General features: G+C 38.4%; 1 protein-coding gene and 1 long non-coding RNA gene across 2 annotated transcripts in view; one reads left to right on the top strand and one right to left on the bottom strand.

Annotated features, from left to right (window-relative positions):
* Positions 1–27,848, bottom strand: part of ALG13 (ALG13 UDP-N-acetylglucosaminyltransferase subunit) — a 61,230-nt gene that overhangs the window by 9,869 nt on the left and 23,513 nt on the right. Inside the window, 18 exon segments of the mRNA XM_042973804.1 lie at positions 5,927–6,092; positions 7,562–7,633; positions 11,106–11,161; positions 11,264–11,296; positions 13,503–13,623; positions 13,950–14,106; positions 14,300–14,413; positions 14,846–15,092; positions 15,763–15,890; positions 16,925–17,025; positions 17,560–17,624; positions 18,743–18,851; positions 19,854–19,929; positions 21,543–21,705; positions 21,909–21,990; positions 25,485–25,557; positions 26,955–27,001; positions 27,732–27,782. Of these exon segments, the coding sequence (XP_042829738.1) occupies positions 5,927–6,092; positions 7,562–7,633; positions 11,106–11,161; positions 11,264–11,296; positions 13,503–13,623; positions 13,950–14,106; positions 14,300–14,413; positions 14,846–15,092; positions 15,763–15,890; positions 16,925–17,025; positions 17,560–17,624; positions 18,743–18,851; positions 19,854–19,929; positions 21,543–21,705; positions 21,909–21,990; positions 25,485–25,557; positions 26,955–27,001; positions 27,732–27,782 (1,861 nt within the window).
* On the top strand, positions 1,075–11,065 carry LOC122235246. Its single transcript, XR_006213355.1, has 4 exons — positions 1,075–1,210; positions 1,725–1,899; positions 5,886–6,028; positions 10,614–11,065. It is a non-coding gene; the product is annotated as an uncharacterized LOC122235246 (long non-coding RNA).

Here is a 27,848-nt window from a genome sequence, read left to right as displayed (position 1 = left end):
ATTGTGTAATATGCCCCCTAAGAAAAAGCTTTTAGAATTTCCAATTGCTCTGGAGATACATGAGCATCTCATTTGCAGACTTGAAAGGGCTTTATAGGTTTAACAGGTAAAATTTAAGGGATAGCTCCAAAACAATGCAAACAAACCTCCCTAAAATATTAGTGGAGGGGTGCCTGGGTGGCTCAGTCAGCTAAGTGTCTGACTCCTAGTTTCAGCTCAGGTCATGATCTCCCAGTTCATGGGATCCAGTCCCGTATCACGCTCCACACTGACAGCACAGAGCCTGGTTGGGATTCTCTCTCTTCCTCTCTCTCTCTCTGACCGCCCCACCCTGCATGCATGTACACTCTCTAAAAATAAACTTAAAACACATTAATGGAAACAAATGTAGTGCATTCAAAATGCTTATTTCCCCTGTCCATGAATCTACAGTCTGTTTCAGGACATCTCAGAATATGAATACACACAGTAAGACTCAACTTCTCTATACGTCAAAGGGCAGGGACTTGGGTGTAGTGAGGTGCAAAATTTCAGGGGCCACCAAATTAATGCCAAAAATATTCATAATTAGTAAAATATCAAAATTCTAAATAAATATAGGATCTAAGCCTGCATTTGCATGATCCCAAGAATGACTGCCTTACTCAATTCATCCTCTGAGCTGACAGCTCAGAGCCTGGAGCCTGCTTCAGATTGTGTCTCCCTCTCACTCTCTGCCCCTCCCCTGCTCACACTGTCTCTCCTTATCTCAAAAATAAACATTAAAAAAATACATTTAAGTATTATTTACCTTGATTACTGTGATTTTTTGGCATTCCCTTAAATTGTGCACCCAGGGAAAATGAGTCAATAGTCCTGGCCCTGACAAAAACCTTGGGGACAGTAACAAAACATAGTAGTATTTAATGCCTATGAGGAGATTCATACTAAAGGCAATCATGGCATCTAACTGGTTGGCAGATAAGTGACTTCACAATGGAGGATGGGGTGGGGCTGCCACGGAGACACATGAATAACACAATGGGAAACATGAGTTGATTCATCTAGAGGAGTGAACGGAATGTTAAAGAGCAATTAAAAAGCAGCCATGACCTAGTAGAGTTATAACTGGGGTTGAGAAGTGACTCAAAGAACAAAAAGAAAATAAATGAAGGTAGCACACATTTTTAGGAACGTCAACAAAGAACACAAATCTGGCATTTTAAAAATGGTAAGCTTTGAATAAACTGTGCATACATGAGGCATTCCAATGCTTGATTCATCAGTCACTTGATTTTCTTTTAAGTTCAGCACCCAATGTTTTTCCTTGCAATTGGCACACGGTAAAACTGGGGTCTACATTTAACATTTTCAGTGAAAAATTTCTCTGGTCATCAGTATCATATATTGAAGGTTTTTGTTGTAGGCACTGTGCTAGTAAGTACTTAATTTTTAAACTATCAGATACAGAAAACAAATCAAAACGAAGTATTTAAGGTGGATACTATCTAGATCAAGAAATAAGACTTTGCCAGCCACTCCAGAAAACTTGTGTGCCCCACCCCAATCACAAACCTCTCTCCCCACCATATTTTAACCATTTACCTTTTCACAGTAATCATTCCTTCATGGTTCTAGGAATTTTGTCACCCAAATGTGTATTCCTGGTTTTTTAAAGCTGATATCCTGAATCTCTTTAAATTGAATCTATTGATCCTTTCTCCATCCCTGTCATTTCCTTTCAGTTTTTCTTTTGAAGAATCTGGGACCTGTGACCTGTTGAGTTTCCCAGAGTCTGGATTTTCCCGATTATATAGTGATGGTATGTTTCAACATGTTCTTCTGTATTTCCTGCAAACCGGCAGCTAGATCCAGGAGACTGGATCAGACTCAGGATTGATTCCTTTGGCACATCTATAGGTAATATTTCTGCAACCTTCATAGCTACTGCTGTTTAACACTCATTCAGTAAGGAATGCAAAATGATTATCTTCACTGATTAGTTAGAATACTAATACGTAAGAACAATTCTCCTCATCTACTATTTGGTTACCCGGTGGTACAGTTCATAGAAGGTAGGCATGATAAACACTTGATTCTTTCACTTTATTTTCCAGTTTTTAAGAAAATGAACTGGTTTCTCATCACCCTCCTAAGGTGACCAATTTTTAAAATATCATTAAGAACTTTTAAATTTAACATATTTGGTCTGTTCCAGTCTGCTTCGATTATCACTGTTGAGGCCCAAATTGTTATGTCTTTGGTCAGTTGAGAACCTCTTTAAGATGGCTTCTGAGTGCTTTCTGACATGGCCCCAATACTCTGGTAGCTTCTTTGCTATCAGGCATGATGAAACGATAAAGGCTCATCTTGAACATTTCCCACCCAGACCTGGAATCAGCAGCCATTTCTCCACAAAACTGTTTTTGTTTTTTTTTTTAAGTGAGAAATGACATTTCAAGACCACAAAATCAGTGCTAAAAATATTGTTTCTGGGCCCTTTCAATGGACAGAGCTGGTAAATATATACACATATATCTAAAGATAAAATACCTGAAGTTATGTCGATACTTCCAATTCAAATTGGACACCATAAAAGCTTTTCTTTAGCCTTATTATATCCATATTACCTTCCTTCCATACTGAGCCTCCTGGTTTGCAAGGACACAAGGGGTAAAATTAAAATATCCCACACTTACTCATTTTAGTTGACATTACAGCCTCAGAATAAGAATCTGATTATCTAAATAAAAGAACCTGATGTAATTATTGAGTATTAAAAATGCTTGGCAGATGGTCTGTCAATTCTCCTATTCTTAAAAACAGCTATAGGGATGCTGGGTGGCTCAGTCGGTAAGCATCCGACTTTGGCTCAGGTCATGATCTCACGGTTCAGGAGTTGGGAGTCCCGGGAGTTGGGAGTCCCGTGTGGGGCCCTGTGCTGACAGCTCGGAGCATGGAGCCTGCTTCGGATTCTGTGTCTCTCTCTGCCCCTCCCACGGTCACATATTTTTTTTCTCTCAGAAATAAATTATTAAAAAAAATTTTTTAAATAAAAATGATATAAGCAGTGCCTGGGTGGCTCAGTCGGTTAAGGAGTTAAGTCGGACTTCGTTTAGGTCATGATCTTGCTGTTCTTGAGTTCAAGCCCTGTGTCAGGCTCTGTGCTGACAGCTCAGAGCCTGGAGCCTGCTTTGGATTCTGTGTCTCCCTCTCTCCTCTGCTCCTACCTACCTCTTGCGCGCACACACTCTCCTTCTCTTTCAAAAATAAACACTAACAAAAAACTTTAAAAAGTAGCTATACAATATCTGCCTTGTCCAAACATAAGGTTATCACTATTCCATAGTCGACTGTCTACCTCTTAGCCCTCATTTTGTCTTCATTCTTTAGGTAATTATACGTTTAATACTTCCCATCAGGTCTTATTGTTGATATCCTTAACTTGTTTTGGTAGTCTAAAAGTCAACTCCTCTGGCACACTGAAGTCCATCTAATACAACTTTCAGTGATGGTAGAAATATTCTGGATCTCTGCTGTCCAATATGCTAGCCACTGGCCACATGTGGCTTTGAGCACTTGGCATGTGGTTGGTGCAAGTGAGGAACTGAAGATTTATTTAATTGCAATTAACTAAAACTTAAATTTTTACATGTGGCCAGTAATTACCCTGGTTGACAGCATAGCTTTAGTAGATTGTTCAGGAAGGGCTCATGCAAATAATATCCTCTGAATTCTTACTCTCTTCTAAATTAAGTTTGGTTGCACATAAAATCTTTGGTTTATACGTTGCTTATTTTAAATGTTACTCCATTTTCTTCTAGCATGAAGCACTTCTGTGAAAGTTTGATGCTTATATTTTACTTCTTTTATATTCCATAGACTCTTTTATCTGGACAAAGGACTTTCTCTTTAAAGACCACTCATTTTACTAGAATACCTTGGTAGGCTGTTTTGAGTCATTATTCTCAAATATACAGAGTGTTGCTTCAGTATATAGTTTTAAAGATTTTTAATTTCAGGAAAAGTTTTCTGAATTATAGTTTTCAGTATTTGTTCTTTTCCCTTACTTTGGTTTTCTTCTTCAGAGACTTCTATCACTGATCTCCTTTGCCTAATGTTTAACATGTCACTTTTGAATCTTCATCTTCCTTTTCTTCATTTTCAATTCCCCCTCCCCTTCTTCCATCTTTCTTTTAAAGTGTCATCGGGGGGCGCCTGGGCGGCTCAGTTGGTTAAGCATCCAATTTTGGCTCAGGTCATGATCTCACAGCCCGTGATGAGCCCCACGTCGGGCTCTGTGCTGACAGCTGAGTCTGGAGCCTGCTTTGGATTCTGTCTCTCCCTCTCTGCCCCTCCCCTGTTCATGCTCTGTCCCTCTCTCTCGCTCTCTCTCTCTCAAAAATAAAAACATTGAAAAAAATTACAAAAAAATAAAGCATCATCTTTGTATATACCTGATCATGTCCTTTATAGTTCAGTCTTCAGTACTGAAATGACTTTCTGCCATTTCTAATGCTTTCCTGTGTTGTCACCTAATTTGAGTTTTTTAAATTCTGATTTGTTATTTTTTTAAGTTTTTATTCGAATTCCAGTTACTTATACTCTAATGTTTTAGATTATCTGATCTTTAGCTCATTCTGAAATAGGTGTTTGTTTAGTTGCATTAGTGAGCACATTTCTTGACATGTTTTTACTGCCTATACACAGGTTATTCTTTTTTGTTCTTAAAACATCTTAGTATAGGATTTGACCTTACTGCTTCTTTGTTACGTGAAATTATTTTTCACCAACTTTAGAATGAGGTGGATACAGGATTGTTCTGGTTTTTGGTAGTGTTCAAACCCAAGACTGCTTTCTAGGATTCCTTGGCTCTGTTCTCAGCTTCAGTCTGGATAGGCTCTTTTCCCTGTCCTGATCAATTCTGATTCCACTCCCAGCAGTTTCTCCCCAGTGAGGAGTACTATCTTAAACGGGAGCCCTGGCAGGTCAGTTTTGAGAGTTCTTAGGGGCCAGATTGCTCCAAGCCCTTCATTCCCTTTACCATGTGCCCAAAGCACTCACCTAGTACTGGAGAGGTCAAATCCCTTCCCAGTCTTAGGTGCTCCTTCCGAATTGGCTGCCCCAGTTTCCAGTGAATTCTTTTTAGCTCTTTTGGGGTTCTCCTGTTCCCAGGTCCATCAGACAACATCCCCGATGCTTCCTTCCATCTTCTTGCTCCCACATAGAAACTGATAGCATGCAGTCCTGGGACTGGTGGTTTGTTCTACCTGCTTAAGTTTTGGGCGTGTGGGGATACCCTGTCACCTAATTTTATTATAAATGTTGTCCACGGGTTTTGGTTTTGCTATTTCCATTTTTATTTGAAGCCTCAGATTAAATAGCTATCCTGTTTTTGCCACCACCTTCTCAGAATTCTGAGAGCATTAAATTGTATTAACTCATTAGAATTTCACAACCACTTCATAAATTGGTACTATCAGTACCCCCAAGCTACGAAAAGGCTTGATAACTTGTCCAAAATTACATAGCTAGTGAGTTGCAAAACAAAGAATCTAACCTAAATTTCTTAAATTCTAGAGCCTATATTCTTTCATGAGAAAATGATTATATAAAAATATATTTCACAGCAAACTTTTCAGGAATTCTGTGAAGTATGAAACACCTCTACTTTCATTCCTGTATAATAAAACTGAAAGTTTAAGAAATTAGTAAAGTCCTCGAAGTTTCCAGCTACAAAATAGTATCAAAGCCAAGATAAATATTGAAATCCTGGCTCTCAAATTTCAAGGATTCCTCAACTACAGAACATACGTTATTAAGTAGGTTAAACTAATTTAATACTAGAAATTAAAGTAGCCCTATCTAATCACTGTAATTGTCGTTCTATGCGTGTTCACGAATAGGAAAGGAGGCTTCCCCAAGTCAGCAACCACTAACAACCTACCCGGCCTGCCTTGCATAGATGGAGACACGAGTAGAGGCGGTATAGCATTCTGTGAGGAGGCTGAAGCGGTACTACTAGCTTCATTAGCTGCTGCACAGCTAGGTAAGACTGGAGCCGGAACATTATTGGCACAGGAAGCTGCACCTGCTGCAGAATTTGCCATCACCTGTAAGTGTAGAAAAAAGTTTTAAAGTTTAGGGATTTCTCAAACACCAGGAGGCTCTTTTCTGATCCTCTATTTCAGGATACAGTGTATTTTGATAACGACAACACTGAGAAATTAATCTTTATGTAAACCCTATATAAATAAGAAGATTATTTCTTTTAGGAGACCACAATTACCTTTAAGATTTGTAAATATTTAATTTATTATTTTTCTGAAAAGGTGATACATTAATAAGATTCAAAAATCAAGTATGAAATTATATACAATGGAATGTTTCCTTCCAACCCCTATCCTCCATCTGCCTAGTTCCCCTCTCCCCAAACAGGTAACCTCTGCATTTCCTACGTGTTATCCAGATACTGTTACATTTATTTTTACATGTGTGTCCATTTCCCCCATGCTAATGCACTTTGTTTTTAATTTTAATAGAAAAGGTACTTTGCTTTTTTGCGTGTAAGCTTCATGTGACTGCAATTGATTTGTCTGAGTAGGCCACAACACTCAATACAGTGCTGTGCACAGAGATATGCTCAACAAATAACAACAGACCCTTCTTGAACACACTGTTCTCAATGCAGTCTCCATTTTCTTACCACCCATCGCTGTGTGGCTGCTACCCGTTCTGGTCCTCAGAAACCAAATTCAAAGTCACCAGTGGTCTTCATCGCAACATATCCTAGTAGAATCTTGCTAGTCCTTATGTTGCCTGACCTTTTGGCAGCAACTGACACTTGACTGCTCCTTGAAACATTCTCTTACTAGGGCTTCCAGAATAATACACTCTCCTCTCCCCACCCCCTCCTTGGCTATTCCTTCTCTACCTATCTGCTAAAATTTGGTGATCTACAGGCTCTGTTCTGGATGCTCTTCTCAATCTCTTCCTTTTCCCAGGATGATCTTATTCACTCCTATGGTTTCAGCTACCTTTTTGATGCCAAGTCTGTATTCTTCACATTTAAGTTTCAGCAAATGACCGAATTGACAGCGAATTCATATTAATTTGCTTATAAGAGGTTCGGAATAAAGAGACTATGAGTAGTCAAACGTCAACACACAGAATGTGTCTAGAACACAGGAGATTATCAATTTGTTGAATGAATTTACTAAGCACGGTGCCAGGCACCACAAAGTACAGTAATAGTTAAGATAAGGATATATATATAAACAACTTCTTTTAGGGGAGCCTGGGTGGCTCAGTGGGTTAAGTATCCAACCTCGGTTCAGGTCATGACCTCATGGTTCGTGGGTTCTAACCCCGCACTGGGCTCTGTGCTGACAGCTCAGAGCCTGGAGCCTGCTTCGGATTCTGTCTCTCTCTGCCCCTCTCCCCTACTCACACTCACTCTCTCTCTCTCAAAAATAAACAAACATTAAAAAAGGTTTTTTAAATAAGATGAAGGGCAAGGAGAACAAAAAGGAAAAAAGTCATTTCCCCCCAACTGATTGTTTGAGAACACTATGAAGATTACCTTCTGGGGATAGTTGTATGAGGTAACTGTGTCCTGAGGAGACATAGAACATGGTCTTCTGTCCTGAAGAGACTTTAATGAATACAGAAGTATAGTTAAATAAGGTGAATCAAGAAACCAAATAGCACATCGATAAAAGATCTGCTTTATTTCAATATCTTCTTAAATTAGGTGAAAAGTGCTCTGTCCTGAAAGTATTCAGATTTGGAAGCAACTACTAACAGAACATTCCAAAAGGTATCACTGTAGTGCCTGATTCAGGTGATTGTGCTATTTCCTATCTACAGAGATCGTGATCATATCCAATTCTAGTCCAATGTAGGTACTAAAATGTAATAGAGGACTGTAATTTAAACATTTCTCAGTGGCCTTTGTTGCCTTAAAAGGCTTCGAAATCGGTAGGACCAAGAACAGTTTTGCTAAAAGAAAGTATTCCAAATAAAGATGCAGCTTGGTACAAGGGTGGATATCTGGTTATTCAGCTGTATCCTATCTAAGCAGGATGGAGTATACTCCAAGTAACCACTCCCCTCTGGTCCAAGACCCTCTTTGTGAAAGTAAAAAAGATTTTAAAAGGCTCAGAGCTAAGCAGGACAAATAGTCATCACAACAAAAACAAAAAACCTAGCAGCAGAAATTGGCTTAATAATGAAAGTAACATAGAGGGAATCAAGGGAAGTAATCGCAGAAAACAAGAGGAACCACACTGTGACAAAGGTGAGCCCAAGTTAACGTGGATCTAAGACTGCACTTTTCTAAAGTTTGTGCTCAAGTACACCCAACGCACCTGCCAAAAAGCAAACTTTGGCTTTGGCTCAGAAAGCCCAGGGTGAATGTTAAACAATTCTACAGAAGGATTCAGTTGAGAGTTGGGCACAGAAATAAGAAGTTTCAATAAATGTTCACAGTTTTGTTACAAGGCTCTGAAGCCTGGACATCTTTAAGTCCTGCGTTGAACCTCTCCCCACAGCATGCTGTGATAAAAATTACTTAAAAACTTGCTACAGCGTTGGTGACTGGGGTGTGGGAGTGGAGCACATCCTGAAGGGACTGAAAGTTACCCGGGATGTATGATAATGGAAATTCAGAACAAAAAGGAACATGTGACAAATGATAAAGGGACAGAAAGAAATTAAGTATCTACTCTTGTCAAACTGGATGGTGAGATTTTTGCTTGCTTTTTCACTAGAGTGAAATCACTAGGGTGGCTATTTAAAGAAATGGCATAAAAAGCCGACGAGGAGAATAATAATGGCAGAGTGGGGGGAAAAACTATTCCTCTAGAAGGGACAAGGAAAGGGAAGGAGAAATAAGGGGAAGAGAATCACATATCATAGTTCTCTTCATTCCTAAAATGTATCACCTGAACAGTGAAAACAAAAATTCAGTTATGTGAAATTAAGATTTGCCATAGTTCGAGAACAAAGTTCTCTGTTCTAGAGAACAAGTTCTTAAAAATATCCCAGTTCTCCTTCGGGGTACATGGTCAGCTGTTCTTCCTGGCCCCATCTTAAGTTAGGTGTGGCCATGTGATACATCTGGTCAATGAAATACGAGCAGAAGTATTAAAAGCCAGTGTTCAATTACCTTATTTAGTTCTCCAAAGTACCTGTGAAAGCCCATGTCCATTAGTCTGGGTCCCCTAAGTGACTATGACAAACAAAAGCCTGCTACCAACCTACACTAGACACAGGATTAGCAAGAACAACTGTCCTGTGTTAAACCACTAAGATTTGGGGTGTGGGGGGGAGTGTTACTGTAGCATAACTTAGCTGTACTGAAATGGTATTCTGGTAATTAGAAGTAGGGTGCTACTGTAACAAAAATGTCACTTAAAAAGGAGATTATGAGCTTGTAGCTCCTAGGGGAGGTCTGGAAAACAATGTTCGTTTTGTGTTTTGATTACTGTTGGCAGAGTTCAGCAACCTATTTTAAGACAGGTGTGTATAGAAAAAGTAGTTTGTAGGCAGGAATGAAACGGAATAGAGAATCCTTGAATACAGAGACTTACAGGGTTGAAGAGGTAACTGCTTCAACCCCAAACTGTAAAATATAAAATTGATTAAGTGCTTTGGACAACGAAGAGCAGTTAAAACTTGGCTTTGAAGCAGAACTCAAGTCACTGTTAAAATCTGACTACATTAAGATATCTCAAAGCATGTGTCCAACTAAGGATGCAATATCCATTGAATCCTTGCTCTTGGACAAAATGGCTCACGGAAAAGCCCCTAAAAGTATGGTTCCTCCATCCCTGAGAAGCCCAGGTACTTGCAATCAAGTAGAGACAGAGAGAGAGAGGAATAAGAAAGCAAATTATAGCAAATCTAAGTAGTATATCTATAGAACAAGAAATGTCAGTATGGCTACCGGCATATAAAACTAATAGGAATCAAACAGAGAAGCAGCATAATAAATTAATCACGCAGCCAAAGACACTATGAGAACTAAAACCATCCAACTGAGATAAAATAAGCCTTGGGCTCCAATTTTCTTTGAATGAGAAGCAGGCTGAGAAAGCTCCTCAGCTGCCAAGAAGGACTATTCTCCAATGCCTACTTCAAATATGGCCAAGGAAAGAAGGGCCTTGGAGCAACCAAGAGCCCCAGAAAGCAATGAATCAGAGAGCCTCTCCAGGGAAGAGTCCCCATGTCTAGGTTGTCTGTCGAGGATGTCACCTACAGGCCATGAACTGTGTTTCTCCCATTTTCCCCTCTTTTTGAATCGGAATTTTTACTGCCATTCTTCAGTCGGCTCCACCACTGTAAATTGGGTGCATAGGGATGAAATAACTTTGTATCTGGGTGCATAGGGATGAAATAACTTTGTATCTTTGGTTTTAGGCCTCCAAATGAAGATGAGCCACATCTGGACCCAATTCAGAGAACACTACACATTTCCCAGAAACCTTGGGCTCTGAGTTTAATTACACTGAATAAGATTTCTAGATTGCCTCCCTTGAGGTGGAAGCAAGTAATCTGCCTGTGGGAGGGAGTTTGAGTTGAATGTTGTGGTCCTTAGTGCTGTTAAATATTTCAAACTTTTTGACTTTCAGGCACATAGAAATTAGACTCTTCAGTGGAGCATGCTCTGGCAGATGAAAAAGTAAGTGACATGTGTCATCTCCAGGTGGAGGCTGTTATGAGCCAGTGCATCATTCACTACCCTTTTAATGGAGCTTCTATCAGCCCAAGTCCCTGAGCAGAGCCCTCCTGTAGACCTCCAGTGGACATGAAGCAGAACCAAGAAACAAACTTGTTATGTGAAGTTACTAAGACTTGTGGCCCACTCTTACTGAAAAATCATAATAAAATCCCCTAAAAAAAAATCATCACTGCCAGTGTCCGAATTTCCTCTTATATCAACACATTAGGACGATCTCTAAATACATTAACACCAGGGTCTTAATTTCTTCATCTACAAAATGGGAGTGAAACCCTACCTCATAGGGTTGTTCTGATTTAAATATATTTCTATATATAGCTCTGAGAACAGTGCCCTAGTACACAGGAGACAGAAGTGCTTGCCATTATTATGAAATACCTACCAAGTTTGCTGTAGATTCAGTTGTGCTATAAACACCTGAAGTTTCATAGTCTGGTTCTAGAGAATATAGCCAAAGTAAAGTAAAACATGAGCATTATTTTACAATTTAAAATTGTATAAACAATGAAGAATGTCAGAGTATATCTAGATCTCACTGACCTGAAGGATAAATATAATCTTCATGATATCTCCCTATAAAAAAAGACAGAAGAAGTGTTTATGTAGGGCTTTTCAGCTCAGCAGAGCCAGATGGCCAGCACTTGCTTTTTCTCAAGTTTTATGGATATATATTCAAAACTAAAATGTCTATGTCCTTGAAACAGGTGATTTGATCTTTCATACCAGTTAACAGATATAGAAGCCAGGGACTGACAGTAAACAGGACAAATTCCTCCTCTGAAAATTTCCTTAGTTCTTAAGAGTTCAGGCAGAGGTGAAAAACCCAGAGCTGTATCCAATCTTTCCAGTCAAGCAGTAGAGTACGATGATTAAATTCACTGGCTCTGGAGTTAGGGCTGTCTAGATTTGAATCCTGACTAACTTATAGAACTTAACATCACTTTAAGTGGGTTATAGTGCATCAATTTCTGCACTATAAAACAGGGGTAACAGTACCCAGCTCATAGGGGGTGAAAAGAACAGAACATGGTGCTTAATATATATAGTAAATGGTGTCTGTAAAGTACTAAGTATGACCCATAGTTTGCTTAAGTAGACATTAAAGGGGTGTATCATGCCTCATCTGTTTCTCAGGCTGTTTTAAGTAAATAATACTTTTAAAGTTGGTTTGTTCTCAGAGGATGGCTCAGTGAACTAAAGTATTTTGCTTTAAGACTACAATACCATTGAAATGCAGAGAAAATTAATCATCAATTGGACAGTTTTCCACCAAATAAAACCCCACAGGTCAAAACTGGATTTGATTCTTAAACATGTCACTTATCAAACACATACATGCAACCACTCCAGACAGCAAGATTTACAGTGGGAACAAAGATTTGATTACTCTGAATATGCCACTACAGGTGAGCAGTATATCTGAAGGTACCCACCAAGCTAAAGGGAAAAGACAAAAGGGTCATGCTGAGTAGAAGAGCAGAGAACATACACCCTTAAGCACATGCATGCACATGCATGGGGACAAAGTCTTCACAGATCATTCTTGTGCTACATGTTTTGTCCTCATTAAATTCCCAGAAATACCTTTTTTCTTCTACATCAGTAGTAGAAAGAAGAACATACAAGAAAATAAAGAACTTGACTGCTAAGTCAAGTCACTGAGACTGCCTGACACTGCCTTAATCCACCCAATTCCTCCAGAATTGTTTGAGTAGAATTGTCGCTTACGGATCATTTTATGATAAAATGGTAAAAATAAGCACACCCCATAGTGAGAGACACCCTAACAACTGTTAAGAACATACATATAGGCTTTAGTGTCAGACAAACCCAAATTCAAAAGTGATCTCTGCCAATCTCAAAAGACTATATATTGCATGATTACACTTGTATGAAATGTCCAGAATAGGCAAATCCATTGAGACAGAAAACAGATTCGTGGTTGCCTAGGGCTGGGGGGGAAGGGAGGTTGGTGCAGAAAATGGGGAGCGGCTAATTAGTACAGGATTTCTTTTTTGGGGTGACAAAATGTTCTAAAGTTGATTGTGGTGATGGTCATTCACCGCTGTGACTATACTAAAATCACTGAACTGCACACTTTTTAAACAGGTGAATTATATGCTATGTAGATTATATCTAAATAAAGCAGTTATAAAAAAGTTAAATCTCTGTCACTTACTAAAGGTATGACTCTGGCCAGGTCATTTACCCTCTGAACCTCAATTTCCTCATATAACAAACAAGGGTACCAAATTCCTTTGAGGGATACAGTTAAATAGATTAAATTATAAATATACTTAGTACAGTAGATGACCAAGAGGATACAATGAATAGTAAAGTTCTAAGTCAAGTAGACTTCTTCAGGCAAAGGCTGTTTTATAGCAGTTTTGTACAATAGAAGCTAGTCACAGAAAAGCCTAAAATATACAAACAAATGGTCTTCACCGTAACAGAAGTGCCTTGCTCATAAAGAACAGATGTTTCCTATACCAAAATCCCACCAAATCAAAACTCACTAAAAGACCTATGCAGAGAGCTGAAAATAAGTTATAACAATGTGGTGGCCTATAGAAATAGATGTCTGGCCTTCTGAGAAAGACCAAGACATCTTTAAAATCCTAGCAAAGCTCTGAGACAAGAACTGAGAACTCATTCAAAATGAGCTACTCGTACAGTGTGAGACCCCAAAACCAAAACCTGTTAAATCTACTTCACAGCCCTGATGACTAATGCCACAAGAATCCTCTTTTAAAGAGACATTTAACTGTAAATGACTCACCATTGTGACTCTGGCCACTGGCCCCTTCTGAGTTCAAGGTCTGTTTGCCTGAGCTATGTCCTCGCCTTGCAACACAGTATCGCGAAGCAGCAGGAACCAGTGTGGAGGGCCCTCCATGACTCTGTACCAAAGACACACAGTTCATCAAAAAAAGCTGTATTTTAATGTACTTTAGAATCAAAATATGTGAGAAAATTATCAAGAAAACAGAAAATATTAGCCCATAAGGCAAGTGTATTTGTCCACCTCTACTCCTTTTCTCTAAAAATAGCTTTAAAAGTTCTCCTCTCCCATCTTTAAAAGCTCTAAGATAAAAGCTCAAGGTTTCCATAAGTGTTTTATTTGCAGTTTGTTCAAAGAGCTAAAACATATCCACACTGCCTTTACTTAAAAAAAAAATAAGAGAAAAAGTAAACAGCTTTTTGATTAAAGCTTTGACCTACTTACAGGTAAAGTTGGATAAGCAGTCTCATCCCCTTCCTCAACTTCATAAAAGGTAATGGTTTCTTCTACGCCCCTGGGCATCTGTCCATTCTCTGGGGCAAAGCTATACTGGCACTCCTTGTTCATGCAATGCATCTGGCGGTGACTACGTCTAAAGGAACTTAAGTATTAAGTAGTTCAGAGAAAAGGGGAAAAAAGTTAAAATATGGTATGGTAACTTGTTCCAAATTTCTAAATAACTATTCAAACATCTCAATGCTGACACTAAAAAAAATTTAATCCATGTATTTGTCACTCAGCAATGAAGCCCAACTTGCCCATCTTCTGATTTTCAACATTTAAAATTCACTTACCGAGATCTATAGGAGAAGTTATCATAGCCCTGGCAACACCTTTTACCTGGGCCAGGGTAAAAACCAACTTTAGGGGCTTCCATGTTATGCCTGTTGATAAAGCGAGATGAATCCCTAAGAAAGAAGGGAAAGGAAAACAAAACTGTTTATCTAGTAATTGGCACTTAAATAGAATTATTTATCACGTTATCGGCACTTAAATAGAATTAACACATTTTTCTAAAAATATCCCAATAGAAAGAGCTGTTCTGCCCTCACTACTTGTATTAGGCCTATCCATTATTAGTGGATACAGTGCCATATCCACAACACTCATCTTGATAGCTCTAGCTTATCTCTTCAACCATTCCGTATTTGTTCAGTGAGAATACAATAAATTCACTTGAAAAAAATTTAAGTACACATCAGTTCCATCCACTAAGCAAAGATTATAAAAGAAAGCTAAACTATTAAGATATTTCTAAATTTTACTTTAATTCTGTCTAGGAATTGTTCACAATACCTAAACAGAGATGTACACTACCTTGGAAGTCAATTAAGCCTTACCTGGGCATCCCATATCCCCGACCCTGTCTCTGAGGTGGATGTTGAGGATGGAAATGCTCATTAGACAGGACATTGGCAGCTGTCTGTGCGTAGTGCACTGAAGGGTCGTGCCCATAATGCATGCTGTGCTGAAGCCTGGGCGGGAGGAAGGCGTCTCCCCTGCCGTAAGCCATAGTCACATAAACCTCTTTTCCTCTAACTTTTTTGAACATCTTCTTCCGTTGCTTCATGTCCATCTCTGACATAGCTTTCAGGCAAACAAAGTAGGAAATAAGCTTCATAACCAAACCAAGAGATCCAATCCCCCCCCCCACCCAAATGCCTAGAATTTTTAAGGGAACAAACCAAATAAATACAGGAAGGTAATGACTGTATTTTTTAAGGATATACTAGGTCTTCCATTTGGAAGGGCAAAACCAGCAGGCAATTTCCCCTATCAATGGACATCTCCACACTATCTTTAGTTCAGGTGGCTTTGCTCATCAAAACAGTCATTCGGTCACCTACATTACTTATTTTCCCAGAAATTATGGTTACTAATAGAATGTCTGCTTCTGTGAGGCGTTTTCCTAGTTCTCTGAGAAATCTTTTCAAGTTTTAGAGTCTAAAATCTACTCCAGCTTGTTAACACAAAGTCCCCTGAACAGTGGTTCTCTACCAGACAATTTTGCTCCTCCCCACCCTGAGACCCATGTGGCAATGTCTGGAGACATTTTTGGTTGTTGCAACTGTGGGAAAGATGCTACTGGCATCTAGCAGACAGTCAAAAGATGCTAAGCAACCTACAAGGCATAGGACAACTGCACACAGCAAAGTTTTCCATACCAAAATGTCAGTAATGCTGAACTCTACCTGAGAACAAGACTTCCGTTAGATCTTAAGAAGGGGTAAAGAATAAAAACCTTCAGTATACAAACCCATTTCTGGGACATAGCCTCCGGAAATTTTCTGGTAACCTCTTCCTTTCCGACTGGGCATACCACTCCAGGCAGGAACAGGTGTGACTTGGGTAACTGGTTTTAAGTTAGCCAGTGGAACAACATGCCTTAAAATTAAAGATACCACCATAAAGCCCCTGCAACACAGACTTAATTTTCACTGGATATACATACCCTCACCCATCCACTTCATTTCAAGCATTTTCTACTTAAACTTGTTGACACACTTGCTACCCTGGTGAGGTTTTCTTTTTAGGTTAGAAAACCTAAGAGTAATTTGTACAATTTCACAGCTATTTGTAGCATATATCACGTTCCAGAGGAAAGACTGTGACAGACTAGTCTACAAATATTTGTTGCCTTTCCTTGGAAGAGGATGATAGTTTCCCATCCCATTGACTTCAGGCTCAGCTATGTAATCCACTTTGGCCAATAAAACACAAGGAGATGCTTTAAGAACCACCACGTGGTTTGTCATGTTCGCCTCTTTTCCCTATGATCATGGAAATGGGTCTAGACAGAGCCTTTGATGGCCTGGATCCCCTTTTCTGACACACTATGAAATGCTAAATGAACACAAGAAATGAACTTGTTTTAAGCTACTGAGTTTTTGGTTAGAAGGGCAGCTTAATCAAGTTAAATGGTTCTCAAAGTGGACCAACACCATTAGTTATCACCTGGAAATTACTGAGAAGTTCAAATTCTTGGGCCCCATCAGATATACTGAAACCAGAAACCCTGGGAATGGAGTTCATCAATCTGTTTTAACAAGCTCTCTAGGTAATTCTGGGGCATGTTAAAGTCTGAGAATTACCAGACTAGCTTATCTTGGTACAGGCAGAAGCTTGTTTAGCAAACCAGCTTTCCAATTAGTATGAATGGTTTTATACCAGAATTCTGTTGTATTTAGTATTTCTGGTAAGTTGACTAGAGCCTAGGGATTTGGAAAATTTTATATACAAGTATACTGAGATTTCATATTTCAGCATATGCTTTTACAATCTGAGATAAGTCATCTTAAGCTGGTACCAGATGTAACTCTGGATCTCTTACTAGCATCCTGGCAATTCTCAATTTACTACTACAAAAAGGCATCAAGAGCCAAAGATTTTAGTAATACAACAAACTATTGTATTCTTACTTTTCTGCCAATTCTTCAATGAAGACTGTTACGGAATTATTCTCATTTCCAACTTCTTGAATATGAGCATTATAGTATCTTCCACCTGATTCCAAGCGAACCTGAAAGAGAATAGGAGACAGTAAACATACATCTAATCTCAAGTCTTTTGCCAGATCTGGCTTCTGACAAACAAAAATACAACTCCTCCCCCAGAGTACAGTGTCTACTTATCAAAGCAGTTGCTAATAAACACTGCCAGCCAGTCTGGCTCAACAGATGTGGCACATGATAAAAAAGATCCTTACATCATCTCACAGAAGCTTGTAATTAAAATTTAATACAACCATTAAAAAATTTTTTTCTAGCATTTTGTAAATGAGCTTTGTTGAACTAAAACTGCAACCTTGGAAAAACTAATTTTTTAATGCTTATTTATTTAGAGAGAGAGAGTGAGTGAGCACGAGCAGGGAGAGGGAAGAGAAGGAGAGAGAGAATCCCAACCAGGTTCTGTGCTGTCAGTGCAGAGGACGACGTGAACCTCCATCTCATGAACCATGAGATCATGACTTGAGCTGAAATCAAGACCTGAACACTTAACCAACTGAGCCACCCAGGCGCCCCCAAATTACTGAGTTTTTAAAGGACGAACTAACCTGACACTTGTCTCCCAAATAGTACTGTCTCCCAGCATACTCCATGTAATCAGTTTTTTGAAGTTCTATTAAAAGAAAATGAAGATTCAAGCTCAACTGAACTGGTTCCTTTCCCATTTTACACCATTTAATTTTCTACTTTACGTTTACCAGTGTTTTTGACAATGCTACTACTATAAGCTGAAACCTGGGGGCAGGACTGGTGGGGGAAGAGTCCGAAAGGGTCATTCCATTACTCTTGACAGGTTATTTCTGTGGTTAATTTAAGGAGACCTGCCAAAATAGTTTGGTGCTATAAAACACAGGTGGAAATGGGGAGGCTGTAATCTTAGTTATACCAATGGAAACAACTTGGTAGTATCACACCTCAATGAAAAACAAACACTACATAGTTTCTTCAAAGCATCTTATTATTTTTAACAACTTATTGTGTCTTCACCTCATTCTAGATCATTAGACTGCTAATTATACCTAGGTTCACCAAGGTTCAAGAAGTTGAATATGAAACATTAAAAGGCTACCTTGAAGGCAGAACTTTAAGGGCAAATTTGAATAACTTAGTTCTCTTATAGGGAGTCATAAACAATTACCTATTACAACAGTTGGCAAACTTTCTCTGTAAAGAGTAAGTATTTCAAGCTTTGTGGGTCATACAGACCCTGTCACAACCACTCAATTCTGTCATAAAACTACTTATAGACAATTGAATTTCAAATAATTTTCATGTGTCAAAATACACTGTTCTTTTACAATTTTTTCTGCCATTTAAAAATATAAAGACCATTCTTAGCTCACAGACCACACAAGATACAGGTGGCAGGGAAGATTTGTTCTAAAGGCCAGTTTGTGGACACCTGACCTATTCATTTATCAGTGAGTAGTTTTAACACTTTAAATCTAAGATAAGCTTATTTACAGTTACATATTTTGGGTACTCAAAGTAATCTAAAGGGTATCTCCACAGTCTTTGCAAAACTAAAAGTCCCAGATAAACATCGGATCCTAAAAGATCCTTCCCCACTTCTGTTTCCTCTTCTCGATTTAAAATCATGTATTAAGTAAGCTAAAAAGTAGAAGGCTGTCCTTTATAACAGTACATTAAAAACATCTCATTAGAAATAATTTGCAAATTTTTTTCCCCTGGAGGTCAGGATTCAAAAGCATGCTGTCAATATTTCATTACCTTTTCTGCTGTCCAACCAAACATCAAATTCTACATTACGATAGATTTCTGGATCCAGGGCTTTAAGCACCTTATACGGGAAGAGCATCTTTGATGGACTCTCTGGAGACTAAAACAAAAATAATCATGCTACAAAATCATCATCCTTAGCTTCAAAGTTCCTTCTATGAAGAAAGAAAGTTGTTTTTTTTTTTAACTATGTACATATGCCTCCCTTTCCTTCTTTATTAAAAAAAGAATTAAATGCCACAGTAAGTTTTGTTGCGTATTTTAAAAATCAGGAGATTAAAGAAGCAATATGCAAATAATCTAAAAGGTTTTAGATGGCAGAAGGGAAATATTGAAAGCAGCCAACAATTTAGGATATATCTCACATAAATCAATGCAACACAAAGATTAAAGATTCAGTCAGGCTATTCAATAAATCTCATCTTGATATACACAGAGAGGTGCAAGTGTTCTTGTACCCTAAAATCACCTGAAAATTCTATTTCATTTTGGTCAAAATCTGTTGCAACTTTCAAAGGAATTTCCTTTTTCTTCTGCTTTCCTAGAATTTCACCATATCCAGTAGTTACTGTTCCCAAATTCCCAGAACTTGGGGCATAAATAAACATTATTTTAATAGTATTTGCCCTATTGAGCTAGCCTCAAACTAAAGGTCTGTCTGCTTGATTTTAGGACTATAAAGACGGTAAAAATTTCTCCTGTTTCTTCAAACAGGATTATTACCTATTTCCTTTGAACAGAATAGGGCAAGCATCACATACTTTAATGACAGAGAAAAACCTTAGCATCCATAAGATTCATCACAAAGTGTCTATTACTGGATTTGTAATATTTAATTTGAAAACAACAGCTTCTGAAAATTCTGAAGTGTTCAGAGATTGCTTTGAAAACAATCTATACAATTCCATTAAGAATAAATACTCAGACAACATTAAGCACCCATTTTACATTTTAAGATTAAAACTTCCACAAAGGAAAACACGAACTCCTCCCCCACCGCATATAACTAGAATGTAGACTGCTTGACCTTAACTTAAGGCCTTTTAAGTTATGATGCTACAAGCCAAGATTATGAAAATTCTTTGCCTAGAAAATTTCAAACCTTTGCTTCTTCTGTTCCTTGATTGCACCCCTCTGGTATATTTTCAACATTGCAGCAGGCACCCAACTCTTCACTCCTAATTGAAAAGATTTAGAACAAAGAGCTTTATATAAAGGCAGTAGCTGAGTTTTAAGTCTAATGACTATACCACCACCTAGTGGTAAACTAGCTCAAGGTCTAAAAATGAGGCAAATAGTTTTTCACCCCAACATTTACATTCATGCTTCCTTTTTATTAGGATGTACTACAATGTACTTAAGCAGACTATCTCCTATATTTCATACCTCCATCTCTTAAGATGGTCCCTATGATCTTTGCCTCCTGGTGTTCACATCCATGTAGGATTCCCCTACCTCAAGTTTGCTTCTTAATAGATAAGATGTATATTATTATTTTGCATAAAAACGTAGTGCCTGTATTGCTGGTCCCTTGCTGACTATAAGGAAGCAAGCAGTCATGTTCACCAACCATATGTGACAAATAGGTGAGGGTTCCCTCAGGCTGACAGCCAGCAAAACAACAACAACAACAACAAAAAACACATTTCTCAGTCCTACAGCTTCAAGAACTAAATGCTGCCAAGAACGATGTGAGTGTCAAAGTGGATCCTTCGTCGGTCAAAACTCCAGGTAAGAACTCAATCCTGGCCAACTACCTCACTGCAGTCTTGTGAGACCCGAAGCAGAAGACCCAGCTAAGCTGTGCCCAGATTCCTAGTCCACATAAACTGTGAGATAAGTGTGTTAAATTGCAAAATCTGTAGTAATACTGTCATGAAGCAATAGGTAACTAGTACATCTAGCTTTTTTTTACTACTATAATTGCCCAAAGCCGGACATCTTTTTTACTACTATAATTGCCCAAAGCCGGACATCCTTAGGACAAATCATCAGTGAAGAATGAAGCAACTTTTACCCTGATGCACGAGTTCCACTCCCTGCATTCCCAAGTAAGTTTAAAAACCTCTCTTCTACAAAAAAAAAAAATTGCAATCAAGACAAAAAGACAAGGTTGACACCTGACTGGCACCAAGCCTATATCAATTTCCTTCACATAAGTAGGAATCAAGAAGAAATAGAAGACAACACCTACTTTATTATCTCTGACACACCAGCTGTTTCCTCAGAGGCCACAATCTATATTTCCAGCAAGTACCAAAGGCAGACACTCAAAAGCTCTTAAAACTCCCCTTAGTCTGAGAAATTCTTTTCTACTAGCTGGATGTGTGTGTGCTACTTCAAGTAACCACTGTGAATCTCAGTTACCAACTAACAAAATGATAGTGCTGGTTTACAATCAGCTTTTTCTCATAATATGGTCCACAGCTTACCTACATCAGAATATTTGGAATATACTTGTTAAAAAAAAGAAGATTCCTGGCCCCACTCTCACCTCCAATTTTGTGAAACTAGGCCCAAGAATCTGCCTTCCTAACAAGCACCATTTGAGAATCATGGGGTTAGATAGTTCTAAAGTCACTTCTAGCAATTAAAAAAAAAAAAGGATTCTGACTTGGATCAAACCTCCGAAGCCTGAACATCTCAAAATACAACATACCTTTTTGGTAAAATTTCTCTTCCCCCAATAGAAAATGGATCTCCACATACATATGTGTGGGTATGTCAAGCCCCTTCCACTTTCAAATGATGATGTTGATCTTGAGGTTGACACCCCCTTTCCCTTTATTACCTATTACAAGCTGAACTCTTGCAGTCAACATGGACATCCTCGCTGCCAGTCAGAGCATGGTTTCTGTTCTTTTTGGAACCACTTCGAAACAATTCAACTGCAGTCTTCAACTCTTCTTCATCCACAAAAAACACATCTTTATAGAGAATTTCATACAGTACAGCTAAAGGAAAAAAAGCCAAAACTCCAACTGTCAAAGTAAGATCTCTTTAGGACAATGTGAAAACAGCCATAAGCCAGTATACAATTTCAATAGGTGCCAACAAAACAGCTTAGAAGAGTTACTTACGGCGGGTCCCTCAATTTAAAGATGGGAAAACAAAATCATCTGAAACACACCTAACCATTTGTAAAGCTTTCACATACCCTGGCAAACAGCTGCACTTGACTGAAATTGTTTTGAGTACACTGAATCATAATGGCCATTACTTGAATAGCAGAGTAGAATCTGAAGAAAAACACACAGAACAATTAAGTGAATGTTACATAGCTTACAACCATGAAATACTTGAAATTAAATTGCTAACCAGAAATTGAGAATGAATTTGTTTTTTAAAATGTGATTTTTTTTTAGATCCCACATATTAAGTAATATCACACAATACTTGTCTCTGACTCATTTCACTTAACACGCCAATTATATATCAATAAAGCTGAGGAAAAGTGATTTTTGAAATTTGAATAAAGATAAATGCTAGCTATAACTTTCAAAAGAGATGTTCTCAAAAGTGACTTTTATTTTTTTTTATTTTTTTTTTTAACGTTTATTTATTTTTTTTTTGAGACAGAGAGAGACAGAGCATGAACAGGGGAGGGGCAGAGAGAGAGGGAGACACAGAATCTGAAACAGGCTCCAGGCTCTGAGCTGTCAGCACAGAGCCTGACGCGGGGCTCAAACTCACGGACCGTGAGATCATGACCTGAACTGAAGTCGGACGCTTAACCAACCGAGCCACCCAGGCGCCCCTCAAAAGTGACTTTTAAATGTCAAGATTAAAATCACTAATAAGGCTACACTGAATCTAAATCACATTCCCATTAATGCAGCCAACAAGTTCTGATTTGTGAATTTGCAAAAATATGGAACTTTTACAAATTGAGTAAATCTAGTAGAAATCCTAACAGAAGTCAAGAGACCCAGCTTAACTTTGAAAAAGGACTGCAGAAATTATGTCAAATATCCAAATACTCCAAACTCAGATCATGAGGGCAGGGGGAGACTTAATTTACTCAAAAGGTTATCCATTCTACCGAGTAGTAATATATGAATACATTATATAGGAACAATACTGCTAAAGAGACTTTCTTAATGAATTAAGGCACTGAGATAGCTACAAAAGGAGTTAATTTCTTAGCTGATCTTTAGTCTCTAGTTTTCCCAAACAATTCAAAGCCATGCTTACTAACCAAAATATTTTAGTAAAAATGCTTGCAGGCTCTATATGATGAATACTGTCTGAATAACAGCTCCAAAACCTTTTTAAATTTTGGTTCAAAAATCTGTCTTGAGTAAGGGATATATCTAACCATAAGTCTATGTTATTTCTTTTATTTGAGAGACAAAGAGTGTGAGCGGGGGAGGGGGGGAAAGGGGGAACAGGAGGAGAGAGGGAATGAATCTTAAGCAGGCTCCAGGCTCAGCACGGAGCCTGACATGGGGCTTGATCCCACAACCCTGGGATCATGACCTGAGCCAAAATCAAGAGTTGGACACTCAAATGACTAGAGCCACCCGGGCACCCCAAGTCTATCTGATTCTGAAGCCACGTCTCGTATTAGCAACCTGAGGGACCAAAGAGGATTCTCTTGTGTTCTATGGGAGGATGTTGCCACTGAGCTTCTTTGGCAGAAAATTCCAAGTCCCCTGTTTGCTGCCTTCCTGCCTAATCTGGGCTAACTTCTTCCAATAATAAAGTTCTCTACTTCAGGTCTATTATTCTTCCCTAGCCTTTTTTTGAAATCACAATTCCAACTCCACCAGTATAAACCATTTCAGAGTATTGAGGGCAAGTGTCAAGCTAAAGTAACTCACGGTAAAGTTTAAGTTATGAAGTTTCACACCACTCTGAGCACTCTGAGGGGTTATTTCCGTTTAAGAGTTTATTAATCCAAAAGAAAGTGAACAGATTTTGAGCAGAGAAGCCCTTTGTAATTTGGACTAGAAGAACTTGGAACTCCAACTAACAAAGGTCAATAACTGGAGGCAGTTGTTAAGGAGTAGTTAAAGGAATCCGGCTAACCAGAACTAAATAAATAAGCAAGAAAAAACTCCAGAGATAACAGTATAGTTTCTTTATTCGAGTGGCAAGAAGTTCCATTTTGATTGGAAGAGGTGTCCCTGGTGGTATTGGTATCCCAACATAAAATAATAGTTCTGATACATACTTGTGGGTAGGCAAGTACGATATAATGGCATTAAACTAGTAAAAAAAAAAAAATGAGGTAGATCTAGATTACTGATGAGGATAGGTGAAAACAAATAATATGTTTAGTATGAGCCCATCTACATTAAAAACATTATATAAATGGTGCCTGGGCGGCTCCGTGAAGCATCCGACTGGCTCAGATCATGATCCCCTGGTTCCTGAGTTCAAGCCCCACATTGGGCTCTGTGCAAAAAGCTCGGAACCTGGAGCCTACTTCGGATTCTGTGTCTCCCTCTCTCGCTGCCCTTGTCCTGTTGGCACGGTCTCTGTCTCTCTCAAATAAGCAAACATTAAGAAGTTTTAAAAAATGTTGCCTGTTGGGGCGCCTGGGTGGCGCAGTCGGTTAAGCGTCCGACTTCAGCCAGGTCACGATCTCGCGGTCCGTGAGTTCGAGCCCCGCGTCAGGCTCTGGGCTGATGGCTCGGAGCCTGGAGCCTGTTTCCGATTCTGTGTCTCCCTCTCTCTCTGCCCCTCCCCCGTTCATGCTCTGTCTCTCTCTGTCCCCAAAATAAATAAAAAACGTTGAAAAAAAAAAAAATGTTGCCTGAAATATATTCCATGGTGTGACACAAGCCTTAAAAAGTCAATTACTGTATAGTCTATACTAACTAATCAAATAATTGGGATAAAAGCTTTTTTCCTTAAAAACTTTTTGGGTGGCTCAGTTAAGCATCTAACTCTTGGTTTCAGCTCAGGTCATGATCTCAGCTTTGTGGGATCCAGTGCCCTGTGGGGCTCCACCCTGAGGGCAGAGCTGGCATAAGATTCTCTCTCTCTCTGCCCCTTCACCCCCCTCACTCTCTCAAATAGATAAACAAAAACAGAAACAAAAAACCCAGATTTTTTGGAAGAAACACTGTATACTGAAAAACAATCTGTTTAACAGCTAAGAGTTCTCAACCAACAAAACCGCTTCCTACTATTTTCCAAGCATCTTACTGGGCAGTAGTAGCACACTGGCCTGCTCTCAAGAAACTGAAGATTTAGGAGAGAAATAAGCATGAAAACAAATACAATGTGATTAGAATTACTTGGGTGATGCTAGAGGAAGGAACACAAAGGGAGGAAAGAACTCCAGGGGAGTTGGGAGTTTCAAAGGAGTTAACATTGGAGATACAAAGGAAAAGAAAAAAAGTGTAAGTTGGAGTATCTGGAATCAAAATATACTAAGGTTGTTAAGACAGTGAAGATGAAAAGGGGACTAAATGCCTAGCTTCCAGGTTTGAACCTTATCTCCTAGCCAACAAGGAGCCAATTGAGGTTTGGTTTTTGTGGGTTTTTTTTTTTTAACCTATTACAGGACTGGTAAGGTAAGGTCTGTTCAGGAGGGTGGCTAACAACACTCAGGATGACTAAATGGAGAGGTAAAGGCTGGTGGCGGAGAAGCTTGGCATTTAGACTATGCTTCCCCCCCTCCCATTAATTAGGTAACAAAGAATGATTTCTTATTATCTTGTTAAGCCAGCAGCATCATTCAATTTCTTTTATTTTAGTAAACATTCACTCATCTTCTTACCTTGTCTTCATAGCCATTATCTGTGACACAAGTTGGAGGCTTTCCGGGACAGCGATAAAGAATGAAATCCCGACTACACAGGTAGAAAACAAAGGTGGTTGAAAAGAGATAATTTAGTATATCCAAGAAGATAGTTTATAAGAACAAGTATTTGGGCTTTCACACTGCCCACCTTATTCATATAAAATAATCTGAATGTTTAAAGAGGCTAAATAATGTTAATTCAAAGTAGATAGCCAACTTCTCTAAAGTCCTATGGATTTCTTAAACATATCTTAATTTGGGAAAAGGAGAAGTAAAGAAGATAGGTTCCCAACTGTATGTGTGCTTCTGAGTTTTGGGGGCTCCGCACTTATTTAAAGCATAGGCTGGCAAATTTTACTTGGTAAAAGACCAGATGATAAGCATTTCAGCTTTTGCAGGCCGTATGGTTTGCTCAACTTTGACTTTGTAGCATGAAAGCAGTCAGACCCTGATAAACAAGCACAAATGACTGTGTTCCAATAAAACTTAATTTACAGACACTGAAATCTGAACTTCATAGAATTTTCACATGCCATGTAACAGTACTCTACTTTTCATTTAACCATTTATAAACTTTGAAGAAAGCATTCTTAGCTCGAGGGCTATACACAAAAAGAAAGCCAATTTAAAAGCTGGCCCTTGACTTAAAAGCAACAACTGATTAGTCACCTGCCCAATGCCTCTTCTATACAACTTCTTGATGGATTTAGTGAGAAATGAGCAGACTGCAAAACACTAACTTGAATGAGTACCCATAACCAGAAGATTCAGACTATACCAAGGTATATGCCATCTCACCATCCTAAAAACTGTGAAGGAAATCTTATGTACAGATCAACTTCCTCAAATGAACAAGATTTCCACTAGCCTCTACCCCACACTAGAGAAGTATTTTTCAATAGTTCTGTGCAACCCCACAGCTTCCAGAAATGCCACTTTTGCTATTTTGGGGACCAAAGTGATAGAGCAGTGTTTCTCAAAATGTTCATTATCATGTGCCTAAAGAGCCTTTTTATTTTTAATTTTCCTATGAAATTTTAATACCAGAGATATACCATATATCTGCTTATGTACTGTAACCCTCTGAAGGACTACAAACCACTATAGTATCTAACATCTTTTTGTCTTCAAGAACCAATTTCTACCCTCTTGGAAGCTACATTGCCCCACTAAAGATGCATTGAAGGGGCACAAAGTTAAACAGACAAGAATTCTAAGAGAGACATTCTGATTTTCTACAGGAATACCAGCTTTCCTTAAAGTCCTTTATTTCATTCAAATGGACACAAACTCTAGAGGCTCTCCACCCAAAAGTTAATACAAATTAACTTTACTTAGACATCTTCATTCTACAGATCATTCCCAAATCCCAAAGAGCCTTTAATATAAACTTTACACACAATGACACATATGCACTCAGTCTTTAAAAAAAAAGATTTAACTTACTTATAAATTAGAGAAAGAGCTCTTATTTCCAGCTGGCCAGCACTTTCCTAAACATAAATAGTACATAGACTTTTAAAAAACATTCTGTAGCTATCAGGTAAAAGTTTTGCAAGTTCAACAAGTTATTTTGGATGCTTAGCGATGTTTTAAATGAAGAATTTGTAGAACACACTATAACTTGTTTTAAGATATTGTGTTACTCATTTACATAAACTTATTCTGAAACTAATAGTCCTAAAGACCTTCTCAGTTAACTATGAAGTAACAAGGACAGTTAATAGGAGAGATTTAAAAGGCACAATAAAAATGGAATTAGTGTTAAGATTATGAAGTTAGCAAGGTATTTAGTAAATGCTAAGTCCAGAACTATGGAATTAATCACATAAATTATTTTTAATTAAATATGTGTTTATGAAGCTTACTCCCACATAAAGGATAACTACAAATCAGGGGAACTGTTGAATAAAAAATGTAACAAATGACCTCTTGTAACATTCATTGCCATCCCTCCTCCCCCATTAAAGTGAAAGGACTTAGGCTTGTCCTGTTTGCAGTCTATGGATGATAAAATTGTTGACATAGAATTCTCAACATTCAACACAAAATAGGTCAACTGCCAGCTTCGAAACTTTTGCAAGAACTATTTCATTCAACACAGCTGGCTACTTAAGAAAATAGGTTGCGTCTAACTAAAGCTAAGGCGACACAGCTGAATGAATACTTCGGTTTACTATTCCAAATACTCTGAAAAGATTAAACCCCCGTATTTGATCTTACCTTGGGATCTCCCAACCGTTCCAGGTATTTCTCAAAAGATCCCTCCACATACTTCAAAAATAAAACAAACTTGACTTAACCAAATACATAGCATTACTAAAATCTGATTATATTCTG

The sequence above is a fragment of the Panthera tigris genome, chromosome X (assembly GCF_018350195.1).
Source record: "Panthera tigris isolate Pti1 chromosome X, P.tigris_Pti1_mat1.1, whole genome shotgun sequence".
NCBI lineage: Eukaryota > Metazoa > Chordata > Mammalia > Carnivora > Felidae > Panthera > Panthera tigris.
The sequence above is the reverse complement of the archived record's forward strand: the minus strand, read 5'-3'. Positions and strand labels throughout refer to the sequence as shown.